This window comes from Pseudozyma hubeiensis (assembly GCF_000403515.1).
Source record: "Pseudozyma hubeiensis SY62 DNA, scaffold: PHS10, whole genome shotgun sequence".
Classification (NCBI taxonomy): domain Eukaryota; kingdom Fungi; phylum Basidiomycota; class Ustilaginomycetes; order Ustilaginales; family Ustilaginaceae; genus Pseudozyma; species Pseudozyma hubeiensis.
The window spans coordinates 1-20,646 of record NW_012133792.1 but is presented as its reverse complement, the minus strand read 5'-3'; the positions used below and the strand labels follow the sequence as shown (position 1 = coordinate 20,646).

Sequence of the window (20,646 nt, the reverse complement as noted above, 5' to 3'; positions counted from 1 at the left end):
TCTGTCATGTTGTTTGCGAATCGCTTCTGTTTCGAGCGCCGGAGTACTGGAGATACCGGCTTGCGTGTCAATCAGAAGGAAGAGGACGCGGATGGATGAAGGGGGGACTTTGATGAACGGGCGGTCGTTGTGTGTCGCCGATGGTTTAGAGGTATATATGGCACCTAGCGGGCACAGAGGTTTTTGAACAAGCCAGAGGGTATTCATGACTCAAAAGGCGAGGGCTGCGGCTTCACGGCGGAAAGGCGTAGGCCAGTGCGACATCAAACCGAACAAGCCGCAGTGGAGTTGTCAGAGCCCGGGACAGCCACTTCTGAAAAAAGCCACCTGCCGTCAGACAATGGATGAATCCGGCCATGTTCGATTGTTGACTGGGCGTATGGAACTTCATTCAGGTGTCAGTCTGCATGCACAATTGTCTCTGTCAGCCAAGGTGTCGTCGGCGCTTGAAGTGGCGCTTGATCGAGCCGTCTCTGGGCGACAAAAATTGGATAGAGGGCCCAGAGCGGTACCGTCCAAGTACAGCTCATGTCGGCGATTGGCATCCACTAGAGAGAGGAAAAACCGTCAATTCAGAGGCCAGACAAAGGTGTCGCCGCTCGCTGCAAGCGGATTCGTTGTCTAGATAATTCATGCCTTTTTCGAATTATTGAAAATGATTAAGGCTCAATCAATTCGGAAAAAGGCCACAGGGACAGTGTCGATCCTTGAAAGGCGGCAAGCGGAGCCTGAAGTTGAGGGCGTAAATTTGGTCTGGCTCGCCCGAAATCTAGCCTCCGCACGCCCGCAGCACGAGGAGCTCGACGGAAGCGGTCAGACGGAGAAATACGAGAAAAGAATTGGAAAAAAAATCGGAAAGAGGGAGAACAGACCAAAGTTGACAGACATTGATTGCAGCGACAACGCGGGCCTTCTTCTAAATTTGACCCACTTACGCTCCTGTCTCTCCGGCCTACGAAATGACATCAACAACTGCTACGTCGAGACGCATTTCCAGAGACACGCTATTGTTGACAGACACACATGCTCGCTGACTCAGGAGAGGGTGCTTCCGGTGCCTCGTCACTCTGCTCTCTGTCCGAAATGCTTGATTGCGCACCATCAAGTCGTGTGATGTACCAGCGACAGGCTTCGAAGAACGCCGGTGCGATTGCGTAATTCGATTTCGCACTAGCAGACCAGGACCACGCTGAATGCGTATCATGAGGTCAACGACGGAGGTGGGAGTCTCGCGTCCGGACGCAGTGGTTTCGGAGTACACATGGGAGGGGCATGGCTTGAATGATGGCCTGGCTGGCTGAAGCCTGACAAGCCTGATTCCTGATCACGCTCTTGGCCCTTCTTCCGTGCAGCGGGGTGTTTCAGGCAAGCAATCCTTCTCAGCCTATCTTTAGTTGCCTCGGTGACGAAGCAAAGTGTGCGGTACTAACGGAGACTGAAAAAGCCGATTTTCCATGACAGTGAAACATCCATCACCGCAAGCGTGGAATTTACGTGTTGGGCTTTTTCGCTTGCGAGCTGTCAAGGGCCCAGACTCTTCTAGTATCTGTATTCCCTATTAGAAATGGATTCCAAATTTCACTACTGACAGGCGATTACCGAAGCGGCTGTCAGATGCGTCAGGGTCTCGCGTGTCGAAGCCTCTTTACTATCGGCGCTTCCGCGCTTCTGGGCATCGTGCGAGCGAGTGGCCGCCTCCATGCGCGCCGTGTTTCGGATTTTGAGACCCTCTGAAACCGGCCTTGTCGTCACTGTTCGCCGGCTGTCGATTGTTCGCAGGGAGAACATGAGTGAATTGCAATGAGATCCTCGTGGTCCGTTGCTTCGTCTAACCTTGTCGGCTCTACGCTGCCGTGTGGCGCGTTCAAAATTGATCTGCGTTGGATCTGCATCCGTTCCGACAGTCATGTGCCTCGAAGTAAGGCCTCGATTGATCGCGAAAAAAAATAAATTTGAATATCTACAATGTGTACGGTTATTTACTAAGCCCACGGTGCGCCCGAGAAAAGATTGGATTTAAATGGGGCTCGAAAAGTCTGGACCATATGCGCTCCATGCTATAAGACGACACGAAAAAGGAGGACGGAGAAAGACTTCACGTCAAGCTGACAGGAGGCAGGGGAGCTCGAACCTTCCAAGCAGCGACACGTGATGAGATCGTCGCAGCCAGGCCATGCTTGCACCATAGGGAGCTGCTCGGGCTATGGGCCTGCTTCATGTTGATTGCGATTCTGACGGAACGAGTGCCCTGAGATCGGGACAAAACCATTCTCGAGGCGAGGTGTCGAAAAAGCTGGAGGTGAAATGGCGTTAGCAGGTGCTGCATACCTACCGCACGGAGAAGCCGAATGCGCAATCCAACGTGGCTTGCGATATGGCTGAATCCCACCGAGGGGCTTTTTTGGTAGGGTCACACCTTTGCATTAAGCAAGGCAAACACATGTGGTCTTGTGGCTCAAACCATGTTCTGGATCCTTCCAGGCGGCCCCAGTACCGCTTCACGCCACATTCCGCTCGCTCTCATTCAGTCACTGCTGCTTTCCTTATCACGAAAGGGGCCAAACAATCCGGAGCAGTCCAATCAACAGTAAATGCTGTACCAAAACGTATGTACCGGCACCAAGTCATCGTTCTGCTGAGTCTCGGACCGACATGGCATTCGCACGTTAGGCTTTCAGAGGTGTCAAGCGCCGAATAAGGGAGATTCTCGCCGTCGTTGTGAAGCGAAGCGCAACAAAGACAGCACTCGTGGCACGCCAGCACGTCGACGCACGTCACAGCTTAGGCTGGTCGGAATCGAACTCAATTTCTGCACGATAGTCGAGTCGAGCCGAGGCGGTGGGCGATTCGAACATCGGCTTCCTGACGATAAGCATCCATTCCCACATGTTGGGAGCCGAGCTCCTTGATCCGACCACCGGTAACAGCGTGAAGCAAGGTGAAAGGTGACAAAAGATGAATAGAGTCGTGAAGGTGGCCAGCCCAAGTCGAACGGCAGGATCCGAGATTGGAGGTACCTTTTGGCATGGCTGCAATCTTTGATGCACGTATTCCAAACTCAGCGCGACCAGCGGCGCCGCAAATTTTTGGTTTCGCCATCGAGGCTTTGTCCATCTAACGGAGAGTCACGTATGGCTTGGCCGGCTGTCACCTTCGCAAAGCGCCAGAAGAGCAAGAGTACGCTTTAAGATTTTGCTTTGCACTCTTCCCACGGCAGGTTTTGGAGGACCGTTTCGCGCTTGGCGGGGCTGAACCCAAATCTGCCAGTAGTGTAAGCGAGAAACTACTCCCTGGGAGCACGTATCTCGTGAGCAATCGGTCTTTGAACTCGTGGTAGCAGCCGAATTGATGCAGAACGTTCTTCATGCGCAACAAAGCTCTGCGACAATCACTATCGAGATCAAAGCATGGCGAAAGGCATCGTGACTGCGCCCCGAATCGACTCGGCCAGGCGTTTGATTTAGCCCGCCACTTCCGATAGGGTATCTCTTGGTGCGGCACTTTTCAGCGTGCCTGGCCCGGGAAGCCAAGAAGCAGGCGGCAATGTCAGTTTCACCAAGAAGACCGCTTTCGTCCAGCTCCGAGGCGCACTAAAAGCGGTCCGGGCAAAGTTGAAAGCCCTATCATCAGTCAACGCACGGGTTCATCACAGAGACTGTTGGTAGTCTCCTCGCGCTAATGGGGACCACTGAGCAAAGGTCCATCCCTGGGCTCGAAGTGATGTGATTCGCGTGAATCCTTTCAGCCAGGCACACTCGTCATTAACAAACAGACTTGCAGGCACACAACACTCGTGTAGGCTCGCTCGCTTGCGGACGCATGGCACGCACGTAGACTCTTTCTCTGCTAGCGAACGGCGAGTAGATCTGCAAGATTGTCGCTTGTCTTCGCAGCTCGTCTTCCCTTCATGTCTGTCGTGTCATTCGGTTCGTACTGATAGCGCACTTGCCCCTGATTTCGAACGATGCAACCGGGCACTTTGCGACGCAACCAGGAAATCGGCAAGACCAACTCAGAACGCTTCTATGAAGCAAGCGCTAATCTTGCAGCCAGCATCGAGAAGCCGGTTCTGCACACCGGCGTCTGGGGTACGCGCATCGCTCGAACGCCAACCTGCATAGGCTGCCCAATCCGCACTCGTACTACAGAAAACGGATAATGCGAGAAAAAAAAATTAATTCCAGCGTAACTTCCGGAGAAGCGGCTTAGCACTTCGAGGTCAGCGAGACTGGCTTGCTGCAGAGAAAGCCCATCCGAGACATGAGCTGTCTGGGCTCTGATCGGGCGCCGCCGCCTCCGTCGAGTTGCCATTGCGCCTTGGCACTTCCGGTCTGTTTTTGAGAACGGCGATGTCAGCTCCTGATGGCGCTAGTCTTCACCGCTGCAAGCTTAGCGCCATGTTTCGAATGTTGACAATCTTCTCGAATGGCCGTGTTCACCCCAGGCCTGGCGATCGACCTTGATCTGTTTCTCCGACTCTGGCCGTCTCTGGTGCCTGTGGAGCCCAGCATGCTTCAGTTGCGGCTGACGAAATGGCAGAGTGATGTTTGTATGGTCTAACTGAAGGACGGCGTTGTTGCATCAATCATGTCTGCGACTGTGTGTCTGAACCCTCTCTCCGCTTTTTATTCTGAGCAAAGGAGTGGGCTCTCTTACGCACGCGGTGGATCTTTCTGCAAGAGCGAAAGGCGAACAGAATTGGGAAAGTGAGCGAGGCAATTTTAGAGTTGGAAAGCCCGATAAAAGAAAATAAAACAATTAAGTTCAAGTCCCCATATATTTTTTCGTCTTCCGCTTGCAGAGGTAGCCGCCGCCTGCGTCGTCAGCTGAGACACTGGGATCTTCCTGCTCACAACCCAGCGTAGCAGCCACTCTGAAAGCCCGACTCATGTCCGCCTCAAACGCCTTGAGACCGCTTCTGGAATAGCATCCGTGTTTCGTGCTTGGGCCCCTCGTTCGCCGGTAGCTTGCATCGAGTGCGTTCCGTAGCACCTGAACACTCTGCCATTCTAGCCTGCTGAATCGGTTGCGGTACCTGACAGCCCTCTCACCGAAGCGACCGACTTTTCGCCATGCGTTTTTTTGCTCTCCTTTTGCGTCCAAGCCTCTGCCGCTTGCGTACTCGTTGCAAATACGGATGGAGAGCCCCAACGATGCGCATCCACGAGCCGCTCTGCCCCACCTGTTTCAAACTCGTTATCCGAGCTGAGAGATGACATCGAAGCGTGGTCATGGGTGAAACTCCCATATAAGCCAACGTATCATTGGGCTCGGCTCGCAGCCTTGGCTTACCAACCAAACGACATCTCTCCTTCCATCCTGTCCTGAGTCAGACTTCATCCGTCTTCACGTCCTTGCTGCTTATAACACCCGCAGGTCCCGCTGGCGGAACCATCCTCTCGATCCTTCCCACTTCTCAGTCACACAACCTTGCCCCGTACAATCACCTTCGCCATGTCGAACTACACTTACGAGCCAGTTTCGCCTCGCTCGCAAGGCTTCAGCTCGTCGACCTTCTCGAGTCCTCGTTCTGTGTACGATGGCTCCATCAGAACTGCTTCGTCTCGGGGCTCTTGCTCTGATGAGGAAGAGGCTGTTCTTCGTGTCTTGGCTCCTCAAGCAAAGCGCTCCGTCTTTGGGCAGCTTGCCATTCCTGAGGGCACTACTCCTCTTGGTTTTACCGATGTAGCCTATCTGAACGATGACCTCAAGCTCGATCCTTACAGCCGACAGGGTCGCGACGACGGCTCTCTCAACGAGCTCATCAACCTCTATAACAGCAGCAGTATCGCCGTTCCCCACCGTGCCAACGAACACCAATCCCCCCAGTTCAAGGTCGATTCTATCGGTGAAGAGGACGAGCTCGAGTTCATCGACGAAGAGCCAAGGTATAGCCGCGAGGAAAAAGGCAAATCAGCAGAGCTGAGCGATTCCGATCAGAGCCTCTCCTTCTCGCCGCCTCATTCATGGAAGGCGAGCAGTCTCTTCACCGAAGCACCCGCTCTGCCAACTTCGGGTCTCACCCGCGAGGACATCGTGTTCCGCGTTGCCAACATCAACCAGGAGCCTCCGTCGCGCTTCGCCGCCCAGTCCGAGCTTGCCAAGGCCTTCCCTTCCCTGTGTGAACCTCCCGCACGCATGTTTGGCGAGGATGGCGCACCTCTCCCTCCCACCAAGAAGGAAGAGATCAGCGCAGCTGAGCGTGCTGCTCGTCAAGAGGCGCTCAAGGTCGAGCTCAAAGGTAGCAAGGTTCACTCGCTCGTCAAATCCACTGTCGTACTCGAGAGCCGAAGTGCGCTGTGGAAGAAGGTGGCCAACATCGACAAGGACGCCTCCGACTCGACCACTCTGGCTCTCCTCCCCGAACTACCGAGTCCGTGGGATATGGAGATCACCCACGAAGGTCTCGATATCAGCACGATCAAGTCCAAGACCCGCAAGATCTTCCAGCTTCCTAGCTCAAAGACAACGGGTGCATGCCGCAAGTGCTCGGGTTCGGGTAGCGAGATTTGCCGCACTTGCCGTGGCGAAGCCGGAAGCGAATGCTTCTGGTGCTCTGGTTCCGGCATGCAGAAAGGCCGTCGTCGCTGTGGTCGCTGCCAGGGCCAAGGAAAGCTGAGTTGCATGGCCTGCGAGGACAAGAAGGCCGCAGCTTGCCGCGCCTGCGACGGCGCCGGCTGTGGACTCTACTGCGCGTTTGTGGAAGTCAAGATGCGTCGCATCGAGGTGCCAGCCGTCTCTGTCGCCGACTTGCTCGGCTCTTCCCGCGCCTCGGCCGCCAATGCCCATCCAGAGATTATCAAGGCGGCCTCTGTCGACATGCTGTGGGAGCTCGTCAAGATGCTCGCCACCAAGGCCAGTGTCAAGTCCAAGCGCCCCTACCTGCCTGTATCGGCGGTTTGCACATGGGAGAAGAGCGTCTCATACCTGGCAGAGGTCACTGCCATTCAGAACGCCAAGTTCAAAGCAGGTTCCAAGCAGCCTTTCCGCGCCGAGGGTCTGCACCGTACTGTCCCCACCAAGACGCGCTACTTTTCCCTGCCAACGGACCCTTCGCTTCCTCTCGCCGAGCTCACGCTTGATCAATTTGTCAAGCAAAACGTACCTGAGAAGGCTGTCATCGAGGTCGGACCTTCCAGCGGTGTCCACAATGTCTCGCGTCGTCTTTCGACCATGCTTCTTGGCGATGTCTCTGCTCCCTCTACCCCTCAACTCTCCTCCGGTGGATCTTCACCCAAGCAGTCCGACTACTTTGGCGATGCCGCCGGTGCAGCAGGCGCCGTGGTCTCGGTTCCCGTCACACCTGTCGGTGGATCTCTCTCTTCTTCTCCCATCATGAGGCCGAGCAGTGCTCGTCCCATGAGCCCGATGCGTGCTCCTCCTGCGCAATTCAATTCGGACGAGTTGAGGATCAAGATGCTCCGCCATGCTTCCAGTCTCCCACGTGCCAACTTCTCCCGTCCTCTCAGTGCGCCCGGAATCCCCTTGTGATCCTCAGTTCGCAGCTGTCATTTGTAATCATATGCTGGAGGTATGTTCGCAATTTCACCTTGGATGATCTCTTCCAGCTACGTGTGCCCGCCTCTGCCCTCGAGCGCAAAGTTGAGAGCTCCAACGTGCCGCAAAAAATCAAATTATTCGGTTTTATATTGTTTCTCTCCCCTTTTCCCCAGGCAGGGGGTAATTTTGTGAGATTTCCCCCGTCAGGCGCCAGAACGGCCTAGAGATGTAGCGAGCCACGTAACTACCTCATTCCGATTTTTGAGGCTCCGGTAAGCAGCGTGTCTCTGGATGGTTTCATTGCAACGCATGGAGTTTCAGGCTATTTTCCACCTTGATAATTTCGTTTTATATTTTATGTGAAAATTGAATTATCTTCGAAATCGGATCGGGGTGTTTTGAAGACGACGGGGATCGAGCGATGGTGTCAGACGAGGAGTTGTTATTATTATTTAAAATAATTCAAGTAGTGGAAGCCATTGATCTTCGTCGTGCTGTTCCGTCCGGAGAAGGACGAAGGCTCTGATCAACGCTTCCGAATGACGCCGCTCGACATCGATCTACCAATACAAAATATAGCGTTACGCCCTCACATGTGCTTCTCCTCACTTCGGTTCATCTTGTCAGTGCTGTTCTTCCAGCGAGGCACTCATCCTGTCGCAACACGGAACGGCGAGACATTGGTCGAGGACTAACTGAGATTGCTATACGATCGCGACGATGGTGATTGAGGTGATTTGACGCAGATTCGTATCTTCCATACCTCTCCCAAAGAGCAGCCTTAAGGGTTGTCTTGTCTTAAAGCTTAAGCGTGTGAGATCTGGATCGAGTCCCCGTACGTATTCGTTTCAGGGGTGTAGTCGACCAGCAGCTTGCCGCGCCTTTCGTCAGCGTCGGGCTTGTGCTCTGCCTTGAAGTTATAGATTGGTGCCTGGGTGCTATTAATCGCATTGAAATCTTCGCCGTTGAAGAAACCTGTGGCCGAATGGTCACCTTCGTTAAAAGTCCATGCGAAAGATTGCGAGGACCAAACATCACCGGCTCCATTGAATCGACAGTCGCTGAACGAGAAGGTGGCATTGTCTTGGTCAAGGTGGCTTACCGTGAGGCACTGTGTAACATCAAAGGCATCGGCAAGGTAGCCCTTTCGGTGCACAGTGCGTCCTCCGTTGTCGGTATCGTCGGCCTCACAAACACCACTGATGAAGTTTAGGGGTTTGCCACCTACCACGATGTCACCGTCATGTCCCAGACTAAGAGGGGTGCCAAAGAACTCGATTGGGCCTCTTTGACGCTGGTCCAACACACACTTGCTCGGAGTAGGAGCAGCTTCAGTCAAAGCAGCTGCGCCCAGCAAGACGGAAAGGAGAAGTGCTGTTGGGAATACCATCTTGATGAATCGCGGTTATCCTGATAGATCTGTTTGTGAAGTGTTTTGAAGGTGAAGAGCTGCTGCGTTGATGATTGAGTCGGGCTCTTACAGAGCTTGATGGTGGACGCATATATAGCTCTCAGCCCGGCGGTGTCAGGCGCAAAGCGAAGCGGAACGGGTTTGCCTTTCGATCACTCACAGTCCTTGAAGGCCCAAACCAGCACTGGCCCCTCGAACAAGGGTAACCGAAAGCCATAGTCGTCGAGATCAGACCTCGCAGTTACCTCGTACCGCTGGCCTCGTTCATTTGAGCGTCTAATGCAATCAGCAACTATGGTTTTTGCCCACCATTCATCGGAAGTGCGTTGTCGCCGCCGAAACGGCGAAAGGGCCGGTAGCGGTGCGTACTCGACCCCACCTTTCCGAGACAAGGAAGCATCCTTCCGAGTATGCAAACATCGCGTTGCAGGTGTTGCAGCGACAAAATAAGCTTAGAGCGAGGTTCGAGCTCTAAATTTCTCGCCTAGCTGACAAGATGACGGACCTCCTGCATTGTCTTGACACCGGAAGATTCGAAATCAAGTGAGAAAGCACCGAACCGAAGCCCAACAATAAGCTCGGATTCCCGCCGACTGTGCTACCAAGCGAGTGACGTTAGAGCCAAATAAATGCGACCTTTGTGCGGGCCGGAGCCGTGCTCCACTACCACGTAGCAGAAGAATTCAGCGCTCTTGGCACGGAAGCACTTTTGCGGTGTTCGACAAGGCGAAGGCCACACGGCATGGGACTGCGCCTTCGTACGACAAGCGATTCGCGTCTCACTACGTCTTTGAACCGGTCAACAGATTGCAAGCATTACAGATTGAATGGATGTTCCAGTTCTCGGAGCTGCGAAATAATCGACAAGCTCACAAAGCGGCTGCAGAACAACGTGGTTGAAGTCTGTAGAATCTCTGGCTCCGCTTCCCTCCAGGCAGGGTATGACGATTCGCGTCAAGATGGAACTGATGACGCTGTGACGACAGCATCGTGAAAACAGCATGCCAGCTACGATGTACGCAGCAGTAGTCGCTGTTCTAGAGTCCGAAGAATTGGAGCGTAAGACTCACTGTAGCAGCAAGGCATTCCAAGAAGCATGTCGGTCAAAGGTCAGTCGTCGTGCTTAGTTTCGGGAGAAGAGAGTGATGCGGCCTGGACCTACCTTTTGCGGGGTTGTCATGTGTAAAGCCTTTGGCTCGCACTGCCATGACCGAGGAGCCATATTCTGACACCTGGTATCGTGAGTCGGAGGAAAGGGCGTACGTCTTGCTTGGCTGATCAGGGTTCAGACCGTGCATGCCAGTCCACTGCTTGATGGCTTCCCCGTGGTTGTTGAAGTTGATCGTCTGGTCGGCGTCTCCATGCACGAGCATCATTCGTGGATACTGACCGCCGTAACCCTGTCAAACAATCCCATTGTATCAAAGCAGGGAAGGTTGCTGATCAGTTTCGTTGTGAATCGAGGCACTCAGTCCATAGACTTCCATACTCACGGAGTACTGTCCCTTGACTTTCGAAACCCAGTAGGATTGGGGCTCGATAATCTTTCCTTGTGCGCAGGTAGCTGAGAAAGGAGTCAAAAGTTTGGGGTTAGACTGTTCCTTCTCATTCATCAACCATTGAGAACGCGATCCAGGTTACTCACCATTCCAGTCCTGTCCGATAGCTTTGTTGGTGGCGAAGCAGGTCGAAGGAACACCAGAGTACTCGGCGCCAGCGACGAACAGGTTAGGGTAGTCGGCGGCCATGACTTGGGTGAGCATAGCACCGCTCGAGTGGCCGACAAGGTACGCAGCCCCGGTCCCGTACTTGCTCTTGGCATAGCTGACCATGTTGGCGATAGTCTGACTGTCTCCTCCGCCATCGTGCTTGAGAGATGCCCTGGACGAGACGTCCCAGCAGGTACCGTTGTTGCCAGGACTGCTTCCGAAGATCATCATGAAACCCTTTTGATCAGACATGTTGGGCCAGTCACTGTACTCGCCGAAGTAAGACGAAGCGGTGCCTTGGCAGTGGTGAAGGGCCACGATAACCGGGTTTCCTGCCTTGTACGAGGCGGGCTTGTACGTGTACATGAGAGCGGCGGTCGGCTTGCCCGGGAAGCCGGTCTCCTGCTGTAGAGAGGATCCGTAACGCTTTTCGAGCTCGCTGAGCGGGTGCGACAAGGCGCACATAGCCAGCATAAAGCTGACAGCTACAAAGGACAGAATCGAAGGCATACTGATGAGAGAGTGGACAGGGGTAATGGGATCTTGCTGTGAAAACTGTTCTTCAGTCCGTGGCCTTCTTTCTTGGCCTCCTTATATGCGTCTGATGCGCCTCAGAGACGATGGTTCAGCTCATTCGAACAGGACACACCAGGCCACAGCGAGAATCATACGAGATTTCCGTACAGCATGATCTCGACTGACGAACACGAGGCTGCATGAGCTACCATCTGCAATCTGCAGTGCTGTCTTCACCGGTGGCAGTAGATCGAGTTGACTCCGGGGTTCGACCTTGCTTAGGGCAGTAGCATGAGAATTGCGGGGTCCAGTCGGCGCATGTGGCGATATTTGCTGTCGCGTGGAAGATTCCCGACGTCGCTGCGCTCACATTAGCGTGAACCTTAGACTGTCCTTGCAGCTTCGAACGCTATCCGAGTCCACGATCCTGTGATCGTGCATGTTGCTAGGAAGCCTCGTCGCCATCGTTGAGGTCAGGAGACGTGCAATCAGAACACCAGTACCGCCGGCGACCGGCAACCGGCGTCCGGTGATTTCGCATCGTAGCATTATGCAGCCGTTAGCGCACCAGCTAAGTCGTCTTCCACGCAGCGACGAATACGATTCGCTGGCTTCATATCTTCGGACACCAGCACTAGCCCGTCCCTTCGAGAAGGCGGTCGATCTCCATGCAAACAAAAAGACACCTAAGTTATTTGCAGCAGCCCACAGCGAAGTTGGGCGGTCCCCGGTTGGATCGGGCAGACAGCTTCCGCAGATCGGGAAGCGGCAAGTCCGCAGCGGTCCTGCGTTTTTCAAACGCAGCACAAACCAACTCACGCACGAGTGGGCAAAGAGCTAAGGGTCGCGGTTTACTATTCCGAAGCTGTTGTCCCAAGATGAGCACCATAAAAGAGTGTGAGAGCGCTGCAAAGCATGCGATGTGGGACAGTTGATGAATGAGACATGCCGCGTGGACTACGAGACGAGATTTTATGAGACGGCGCCGATATTTTCAAGCAGCGGATCGCATAGCTGGCGTGGAAGTCTCACTTCTCGCCATCGACACGGGCACGTGATGCTCCCTTCCACCGAGGTACGTGTACTTCGCCTGTCGAGCCTGCTTCACCAGCGATCTTCTGAAGACGAAAGCGATGACGAGACCGATGAAGACCACGAACCCGGCACCCGACGAGCGCGGGTGCTCCGTCGGTACGCTCTTGACTCGGTCAACGTACCCGCTGAAGGCACCGACTGCATCGTGGCTTGCCTTGAAAGCTGCGACAGCCTGCGGATTGACGAGCTCCTCCAGCAGCTCGCGATTCTGTTTGATGACCCGATGGCGATATTCTCGAATGTACTTCAGCCTGCTGTTCCTCGTCGCCGTGTCTAAGGCCAAGTACCGCATTGCTGCTTGGACATCCGATTCCCCCGGCTGCATTTTGAAAACAACGCGGTCGTCAAGGAACGTGTACGAGTCGAGCATGGTTTGGTTTCCGATGATGGTGACACCACCGATGATAGCGGCATTGATGGTCGACGAAGCTTTCTCGGTGTAGTACGAGGCTTGACCAAATGCCGGCAGCAGTGCAGCTGATCGACCAAGCGTCTTGTAGTACTCTGGGTATTCGAGGTTCATGTGCATGTCGACATTGCCCTTGAGGTCGGACGGAATCGCCAGCGGCTTGCCTGAGCCGATCAAGACAAGCTTTGGCTTTAGGGACGCGGGAGGGAGAGCAGCGAGTCCCTTGCGAAAGTGGTCAAAGACTAGACCGTAGTCCCTGCGACCAGGCTCAAAGTTGCCTTGGATGACAAACTGCATCTGCTTGTCTTCGGCTGTCGCGGTCTCGATGCCGGAAGGAAGGTCAAAGACGGGAATGTACACCTCGTAGCTGATGGGCTTGGATCCTCGGCTGAGCATTTGCCTTTGAAGTGCCTTGCCTACGTGTTCGCTGAGGACCAAGAAGGTGATTCGATCCGAGTCGATCCACAGCTTGGTAACGTCATGATACTGCTTGACTGCACCAGCCATGTTATGGGTGTCGTGATTCACGCAAAGCAGCTTCACATCGGTTTCGTGATAGAGGCGCTGGAACTCTGCGGGCAAATAGTAGAGTGAGGCGTCGCAGCTGATGGAAAGGATGTAATCCACCTTGTTTTCAATCACCATCTCGGGCGTGATCGGGAACTCCGGTTTACTGGCGTTGAAGCCGACGATTGTGAGCGGATTGACGGAGGAGAATGTATCGGTAATGATCGGCATGTTCCACCGGACATAGTGGCGACTGAATGTCGTCTTGATGTGCGGTGAAGCGCCGAGATCGCCAAGGAATGCCGCCCATACTTCATCGTGGTATCCATGTGCTTCGTGGACCAGGACATGCTTGATGCCACCAGCTGCTGCGGCGACTGAGTCGGCGAGAGCCGATGCCAAAAAGGTCGCGAGCAGCGTGACTGCGACTACCCATTGCACCATCTTTGGAGGATTCGCCACGTATGCGTGCTCGTTGAGGCGGTGATAGCTTTGACGAATTGTCGGGAGATTCTTGTCGGGGGATGCTGTGGAGTAGTAGAAGGAATGGTGAGGGCGAAGGCGGTGATGGTGTTGTAGAGGAACAGTAGGTCGGTAAGAAGGACGTGCTGGACGGTGTCTTTTCGGTATCAAGGTGTCCATCGGCTACATCAGCGAAGATCAACAGGGTGCAGCTTTGACGCTCATGCAGTGTCGCCGTAGCTCAGAGCCTCACTGCTACCGAAGGGGAGCCAGGCGAGCATGCTCGGGACGTAGCGAGACACCTTCTATCAAATTGCTTCTGTCACCGAGAACGGGTAGAAACTTCCTGCGCTGGTGCTCTGCGTATCTGCCTGCCTCGAACCCTAGCTTGTCGCAACCCCATCACCGAGGCAGCCCTATCCAATGCATATGCGGTTTTTTATCCAGATGGGGCTAGATTCTAAAATCCGTGCCAATGCGGATCGCCAGCAGCTCAGTGTGATGGCAGCCGAATTCAAAAGACCGAGCCAGGCTTGAACGCGTCTCTCTGACGGGAGTGTGTCTCAAATGTACCTGCATGTCTGCATCCGAGCTGCATATCCCTTCTCGAAGTCAAGTCCGATCCTGTTGTTCTTTTATTGCAGGTGGTTGAAATTCAGATTCACATCAAGGCACAAGTCCGAGCCATGGATGCTGCAATCTTGGGTCTGTCCTCCGATCTTTCTCCCTCTGTATCAGATGTTCGGTATTGGTCTTTGAATGGACTGAGATGACGATCAGAGGAAGAACGAGTCAAGGTCGAGACGCTTGTACAGCCATGCTGTACAGCTGTGCCTTTCGAGAAAGGAGAAGCCCTGTAATTTAGAAAAGTCTGGTAGCGTTCATGCGCACGCGGCATACAGGTAAGTTGTAAGAGGTGCCGTGCCTGATTTTCCGTCGATCAATCGGCTACGACACTTCACACGTGTCGCTCGGACCGCCGGGCCGTGCGACAGGCAGTCACTTCTTTGTAGCTTGTGGCGCTCATGTCTGTGAATTACACCCGAAGCTTGAGCAAGTTGGAATATCTTTCGAAACCATTTCAGTCAGCCCAAGTTCGCAAACTGCCGTAACAGCCGACGGAAAAGGGAACAGAAATCAAGGATGCGGGAGGCGGAAGTTCACAAGGACACGTTTGGTGGCAATTCTGATGCCCTTCTTATCCAGATCACCGGGATGCACGAACAGTCTTGCTTTCCCTCAACGAGACGTCTCTCTGAAGCCAGTGTAAGTAGAACCAGGTTCCGTTGAAAAACAAAAGTGCACAAAACAACCCATGCAAAAATACATACGAGCGGCGCGGAGTGACAGTCTCTTGATCGAGAGACACTAAGCAGGTCTCAGGCACGACTGCCTTGGCGTGGGATATCCCGAGTTCGGGCAAGCTTCCCAGCCAAGACGAGGCTTAGATGCTGGCACTCTTGGCGAAGAGCTCTGCTGCCTTCTCTGCGATGGCGATGATGGGCGCCGTAGGATGGCCGCTGATCTGCTGTGGGAAGATCGACGCATCGCACACTGCCAGACCCTTGACGCCGTAAACGTTGAGGTCCAGGTCCACGACACCGTCATCCGCTTTGGCCGACATGCGCGCCGTACCTACAGGGTGGTAGAGCGTGAACGCAGTCCGAGACATCCAGTTCAGCAGATCCTCGTCCGAGATGACAGCATCCTTGGGCGCGCACCACGGCCAAAACATGTTGTCGGGGTCGTTCGAAGGCTCCACGGGCTCCAAGAAGGGCTGCAAAGCTTCGGCGTGTGTTATAGCGATACAGACGCGTAGACCGGCCAGCAACACCTTGCGATCGTTGTCGTCGGCGTCGGACCAGTAGCGTGGATCGACCACGGCCTTTTCAAAAGGATCTTTCGACTTGATCGAGACGAAACCTTCAGACTGAGGTCGCAAGCCGATGGGTACGAGCGAGAAGATATCCACTCCTGGCGGAGCAGGTGTGAATCCATGGTCGATGTAAGCCACCGGAGCGCCAATGATCTCGAGATCGGGACCCACCCCTTGGGAGCCGTGATACCTGGCTGAAGCTGCGGAGCTTCCGGTAGGAAGGCGCTCGTCATTGCTCCGGATGAAAGCGGCAGCCTCGGCAATGTTGGACGAGATTGGACCTGTGCCGAATGACAGCCAACGCACCAGTGCGGGCACCGCTTTGATCGTCGTGTTAAGGTAGTCGAACGTGTAGCCTGGCTTGGCCTTGAGCAAGAGCCCTGACGTGCAGAAATGGTCTTTGAGGTGGGCGCCCACATGCTCGTTGACGCGGACCGTGGGGATCGAGAGTGCCTTCAGCGACGAGGATGGGCCAATTCCGTTGAGCATTAGGATTTGTGGGGTATTGATGGAGCCAGCTGCCAGGACAACCTTGCGTGTGGCGCCGACGGCGTAAAGCGAGCCGCCAGTAGTGGTTTGGAGGACCACTCCAGTTGCGCGAGGTGTGCCAGCGGACTTGTCAAAGACGATGCGCGTCACGGTAGCTGCCAAAGCAACGGTCAAGTTGGAGCGAGCCAAGACATCCGGTGTCAGATAGGCGGTGGCAGCGGAGGATCTGAGACCTTTTTGGTCAATAAAAGTCATTGTGTTGGTGATACCTTCGGTGCCTCGGGGTGTGTTGATGTCAGGCGAAAAGGGTATGCCGACCTGCTCGCAGGCTTTCAGGAAACCATCCTTGCCCATGTCAGAGAAAAAGCTGTGTCCAGTCTTCCAAGGACCAGTGGTACCTCGATCTTTTGCATCGAAGCCATTCTTCGGAACGCAACCTTCTGACTTGCGAAAGTAAGGAGCGAGGTCGGCGTACGACCACCCTTTGCAACCGAGCTTCTCCGCCCATTCGTCGAAGTCCGAGTAAGAACCGTGATGGTAGATCATGGCATTCATCGACGAGCTGCCGCCGAGCATCCTACCACGAGGCCAGTAGAGCTCGCGGTTTGCCACCTTTGGCTGGGGAACGGTGGTGTAGTCCCAGTCGCGCTCCGTCTTGAAGAGCTTGTTGAACAGAAGCGGGGCCTTGGCCGGGAGTACATTGTTGGTCGGACCAGCTTCGAGGACGAGGACGGAGATGGACGGATCTTCGGTCAAGCGCGATGCAAGGACGCACCCGGCGGTGCCTCCACCGACAATGACAAAGTCGTAGTGATTGGCGTTGTCCGGGATGGTAGCAGCGTCGTCTACGCGAGTCGCGTAGCTGCCTGGGCTGGATGTCGGGTTCGACTTGGACGAAGAAAGAAACGGAATCATGTTGCTGACGGCGATGCTGCTCGATGGGCGGGCCTCGGAGAGGATGCAAGAACAATATCATACGGAAGGAGAGTCGCATTTTATAGGAGGGCGGGGAGCTTCGCCAGGGGATCCCGCGCACATTGCGGGGTAAGTCGGTGCAGGGTCCACACAATAAGCGCCAACAAGGATTGTCGCCAAGGCGCAGCGCGGCTCTCCTGGGACACGCGAGCCAGCTGCTGCAGCGTGCTCACCTGTCTACCTGACAGAGCCTTGGTACGAGGTTGGCCCGCCTGAATGATACGAGCTGCTGGGATTGAAAACAAAAAACAGGACGTTCTCCCTCGCCTCGCGGCTAGCCCACAGCTCCCGCGTCGTACAATGTCGTTGGCGATGAACGTCAGTCGACTCGGCGAAGCACCACCTCTCTATTCCCAGCAGCTCGCCGACGTAAGCAACATTGTTCCACCACGAGCAGTCGATTTGGCCATGGCGGTACCCCTGCAGTCAAGCCGCTGAGACTCCGTCGACAAGTCTGCCTTTGGACGATACAACCAGAAAGACCGCCAGCCTTGTGCGCTATCACCTTATCGCGCGGCTAAACTGCCAGATCAAGCCCCGTTTCCATTTCGAGTAAGCTCTCGGACGAAACTCGTCGAGCTCGCACTCAATATCGACCCGATGACCAACACTGTCAAGAATCCAAGCGAGCGTGTATCTCTGAACGGCCGGTGCGTATGAGCAGTCTAGCTCAAGGAAATGGCTTGCCCGTCAAAGCTTCCACAGCACACATTCATAACGTCCTGCGTGTCAGCGCTGCTGGTATCTGCGTGTAACGCACATGTCGACTTTTGCCCGTCCTGTAGTAATACAGGTATGCGGCATAATGTCGAGCCGGAGTGGGATCTCGCCCTTGCTGACCTTTGCCCTTGGCGACAGCACCTTGTTTAGGTTGTGGCTGTATCGAGAGGGCAGAGTCACCCGGCTGACAGCGACTCATTCCTTGTCGAACCAGACGAGAAAGCTTAAATAGTGAACTCGCCAATTTCGAGCTTGGACCCTGGCGGCGGCATCTGCCTGCGTTGCATGTCAAGCACGCGCCCTGCAAGGGGTTCCAACTTCCGCGCGCGCCTCGCCTTTCCATTTCAAAGCATCGGCTTCCAACACGGTCACACGCTTGACCTCTTGCCCATGCGACATGGCATGCCCATCGAAGACCTCACACTGAAGATGCGGTCGGACATTTGCACCTCGCCTTCACGCTGATCCTTCAAGACCGCATCGTCCATCACTACCGTCGATACCTGAGCCGCAGCATCGCTCGCTCGACAGCCATGCGACCGCTTTGGCTTTCACATCCGGCTGTCACAACGGCGCTGCTATTGGCGGTCGCATCAGCCGTCACGATCGAGCCCTCCAAGGACGCTCCTCTTCCGTCTCGAAGCGTCTCAGCAACGCGCTTACGCCACTGCCTCGACCAAGCAGGCATCGAGGTCATTGCTCCCGACACCAGCCCGGCTGACGTATACTTCCAAGCGTCTGCTTCAGACAACGTTGTCTTTCACTACAATCCAGCCCTGATCACCTACCCGAACTCAGCATCCGATGTGCAGCGAGCCGTTCAGTGTGTCTCTGATCACTCTGATGCCCCCATTGCTGCTCGAAGTGGCGGCCACTCCTTTGCAGGTTTCGGCAGCGGCGGTAAGGACGGATCGGTGATCATAGATCTCGCCCGTCTCAATTCGGTCGTCTCGCACCCGAAGGAATCCACAGTCGAGATTGGACCCGGTGCTCGGCTCGGAGATGTTGTGAAAGGTCTGTGGCAACAAGGCGATGCTCGTCGTGCCATGTCCACGGGTACCTGCGCTGCTGTCGGCGTCGGTGGCTTGAGCCTTTGCGGCGGTTTCGGACCGATGTCGAGAAAGTGGGGCCTCACAACCGACAACATCCTCGAGGCCGATATCGTGTTGGCCAATGGGTCCCTCGTCACCGTCTCGGAACACAATTACCCTGACCTCATTTGGGCGATACGTGGGAGCGGCTCCTTCTTTGGCGTTGTCACTCGTTTCCTGTTTCGATCGTACGACGCTTCGCATCCCGTCATTTCCTTCGAATATCACTGGGCACCGTCCATCGACAACGTAGACAAGGTCCTTGCAGTGATATCAGCCGTCCAAGCCTTTGCTTTACAACCAGCCCTTTCGAACGACCTCGGCCTTCACATACAGCTACGCAAGCCTTCTCAGAGCGACCCACAACCATCACAGAATCGCCCGCTTTCGATCGAGGTGAAAGGCATCTTCCTCGGTGCCACAGCGCAGTGGAATGAGCTTCAAGCGAGGTTGAAAAAGGAGCTTCAAGCTCACTCTGCCCCGCCGTCGGATTCGGAAACGGTCACGTCCCGAAACTACCTCGAGCTCATGCAAGACTGGGATGATTTCGGCAAGGGCGAGCATAAGCTCGATACGCAAGCCATTCACAAGCAGCACAACAATTTTGTCACAAAGTCGTCGCTCACATTGAGACGCAACCAGGGCTTTGACAAGCAAGCGCTACGACCTCTCTTGGATTACATCTGGGACACCAGCTTAGGCGCAGGTCTCGACGTCGAGCTGCCAGACGGCAAGCACGCATTTTGGGCCTGGAACATTTACTTTGAGCTGTTTGGAGGCGGCAGCCCGGCTCACTCCCAGGATTCTGCAAAGAAGCTCAGCAGCTTTCCGCACCGCGATGGTCTCTGGCTCATCCAAACCGCTGTAGGCACAGCGGCGCACATGGATCTCGCTCGTTCAGGGCATCTCTACGCACGCGAGCTTGATGCCCGAATCAACCGTGCCATCGAGTCATCTGGTCTCGGCAGAGGCGGTTACTCCTGCTACGTAGACTCGGAACTCACAGAGCAGGAATGGACATCGATGTACTATGGCTCTTCGATCCCACGTCTTGAGGACATCAAGATGCAAGTTGATCCGGACAATCTCTTCCGCAATCCACAGACGCTGGGCAGTCGCAAAGAAATTGAAGCAAGACGACGTGCGACAAAATAGCGTCGAGTAAGGAACACAGCATATCATCCAGTCGCCGATGGCGGTGGTCACAATGATGTACGACTTTAGATAGGACAATACAACATTACAAGTTGAGAGACTCATCTCCATGATCAGCTGAAAGCTTGCCTGCTGCGGGTGTGGGCGTTTCTGATCATCCTTCTCATCCCAAGGGGAGGGGCTGTCCAAACGGATTCGCGACAATAGCAACGACACCCTTCGTCATGATCAAAGCACAAAAATAAGGAGGGTCACTGACGACCAGTCGAAGACACTCTGAGCAAGATCCACACACGCCGAGGTTCCTGTATTGATGACGCTGTGATGAAGGACAACAGCCAACTCCACAATCTTCTTTTGGACGTCAGAAACATGGATGCAAGTGAGGTGTTCCCCTGTGTCAGATTCTTGACCAAAGCAGATATAGATCAATTACTGGATGTTGCCCTCTGCACAAATTTGTACCTAGTGGGAAAATTCAAGATCGTCAGACACGAGGACAAGGGCAAGCAGACGGACAAATTGCTGAAATTCTTCGACACTATTGTGAACTATTCTGTCAAAGACCTCCTTCATAGCCTGAGATGTGTCTGTATTCACCTGAGGGATGGTCTGCTTACAAGGTTAGGGTCACGGGTTCCATTCAAGGTAGTCATTGGGGTGGTTGCTCGGACTTAGGGTTAGGGTTAGGGTTAGGGTTAGGGTTAGGGTTAGGGTTAGGGTTAGGGTTA

The 20,646-nt window shown here is 54.6% G+C and overlaps 8 protein-coding genes across 8 annotated transcripts; 3 read left to right on the top strand and 5 right to left on the bottom strand.

Annotated features, from left to right (window-relative positions):
- Positions 1–232: 232 nt before the first annotated feature.
- On the bottom strand, positions 233–1,908 carry PHSY_000750 (hypothetical protein; the record flags this gene model as incomplete). The annotated part of the gene is made up of 2 exons (XM_012331384.1): positions 233–313; positions 1,600–1,908. The coding sequence occupies 2 exons, from the start codon at positions 1,906–1,908 to the stop codon at positions 233–235; spliced, it is 390 nt and encodes a 129-aa protein (XP_012186774.1).
- An 866-nt stretch (positions 1,909–2,774) lies between these two features.
- On the bottom strand, positions 2,775–5,161 carry PHSY_000749 (hypothetical protein; the record flags this gene model as incomplete). Its single annotated transcript, XM_012331383.1, has 2 exons — positions 2,775–3,114; positions 5,052–5,161. 2 exons carry the CDS (start codon positions 5,159–5,161, stop codon positions 2,775–2,777), a joined length of 450 nt encoding a protein of 149 aa, XP_012186773.1.
- A 293-nt stretch (positions 5,162–5,454) lies between these two features.
- On the top strand, positions 5,455–7,491 carry PHSY_000748 (hypothetical protein; the record flags this gene model as incomplete). Its single annotated transcript, XM_012331382.1, has 1 exon — positions 5,455–7,491. The coding sequence occupies one exon, from the start codon at positions 5,455–5,457 to the stop codon at positions 7,489–7,491; it is 2,037 nt and encodes a 678-aa protein (XP_012186772.1).
- An 814-nt stretch (positions 7,492–8,305) lies between these two features.
- On the bottom strand, positions 8,306–11,130 carry PHSY_000747 (carbohydrate esterase; the record flags this gene model as incomplete). The annotated part of the gene is made up of 5 exons (XM_012331381.1): positions 8,306–8,844; positions 9,072–9,290; positions 10,074–10,311; positions 10,405–10,475; positions 10,557–11,130. The coding sequence occupies 5 exons, from the start codon at positions 11,128–11,130 to the stop codon at positions 8,306–8,308; spliced, it is 1,641 nt and encodes a 546-aa protein (XP_012186771.1).
- Positions 11,131–11,575: 445 nt separating this feature from the next.
- On the top strand, positions 11,576–11,977 carry PHSY_000746 (vacuolar protein sorting-associated protein; the record flags this gene model as incomplete). Its single annotated transcript, XM_012331380.1, has 1 exon — positions 11,576–11,977. The coding sequence occupies one exon, from the start codon at positions 11,576–11,578 to the stop codon at positions 11,975–11,977; it is 402 nt and encodes a 133-aa protein (XP_012186770.1).
- A 153-nt stretch (positions 11,978–12,130) lies between these two features.
- Positions 12,131–13,789, bottom strand: PHSY_000745 (hypothetical protein; the record flags this gene model as incomplete). The annotated part of the gene is made up of 1 exon (XM_012331379.1): positions 12,131–13,789. One exon carries the CDS (start codon positions 13,787–13,789, stop codon positions 12,131–12,133), a length of 1,659 nt encoding a protein of 552 aa, XP_012186769.1.
- A 1,264-nt stretch (positions 13,790–15,053) lies between these two features.
- On the bottom strand, positions 15,054–16,889 carry PHSY_000744 (aryl-alcohol oxidase; the record flags this gene model as incomplete). Its single annotated transcript, XM_012331378.1, has 1 exon — positions 15,054–16,889. The coding sequence occupies one exon, from the start codon at positions 16,887–16,889 to the stop codon at positions 15,054–15,056; it is 1,836 nt and encodes a 611-aa protein (XP_012186768.1).
- A 360-nt stretch (positions 16,890–17,249) lies between these two features.
- PHSY_000743 (hypothetical protein) lies at positions 17,250–19,915 on the top strand (the record flags this gene model as incomplete). The annotated part of the gene is made up of 3 exons (XM_012331377.1): positions 17,250–17,318; positions 17,403–17,599; positions 18,085–19,915. The coding sequence occupies 3 exons, from the start codon at positions 17,250–17,252 to the stop codon at positions 19,913–19,915; spliced, it is 2,097 nt and encodes a 698-aa protein (XP_012186767.1).
- Positions 19,916–20,646: the final 731 nt, after the last annotated feature.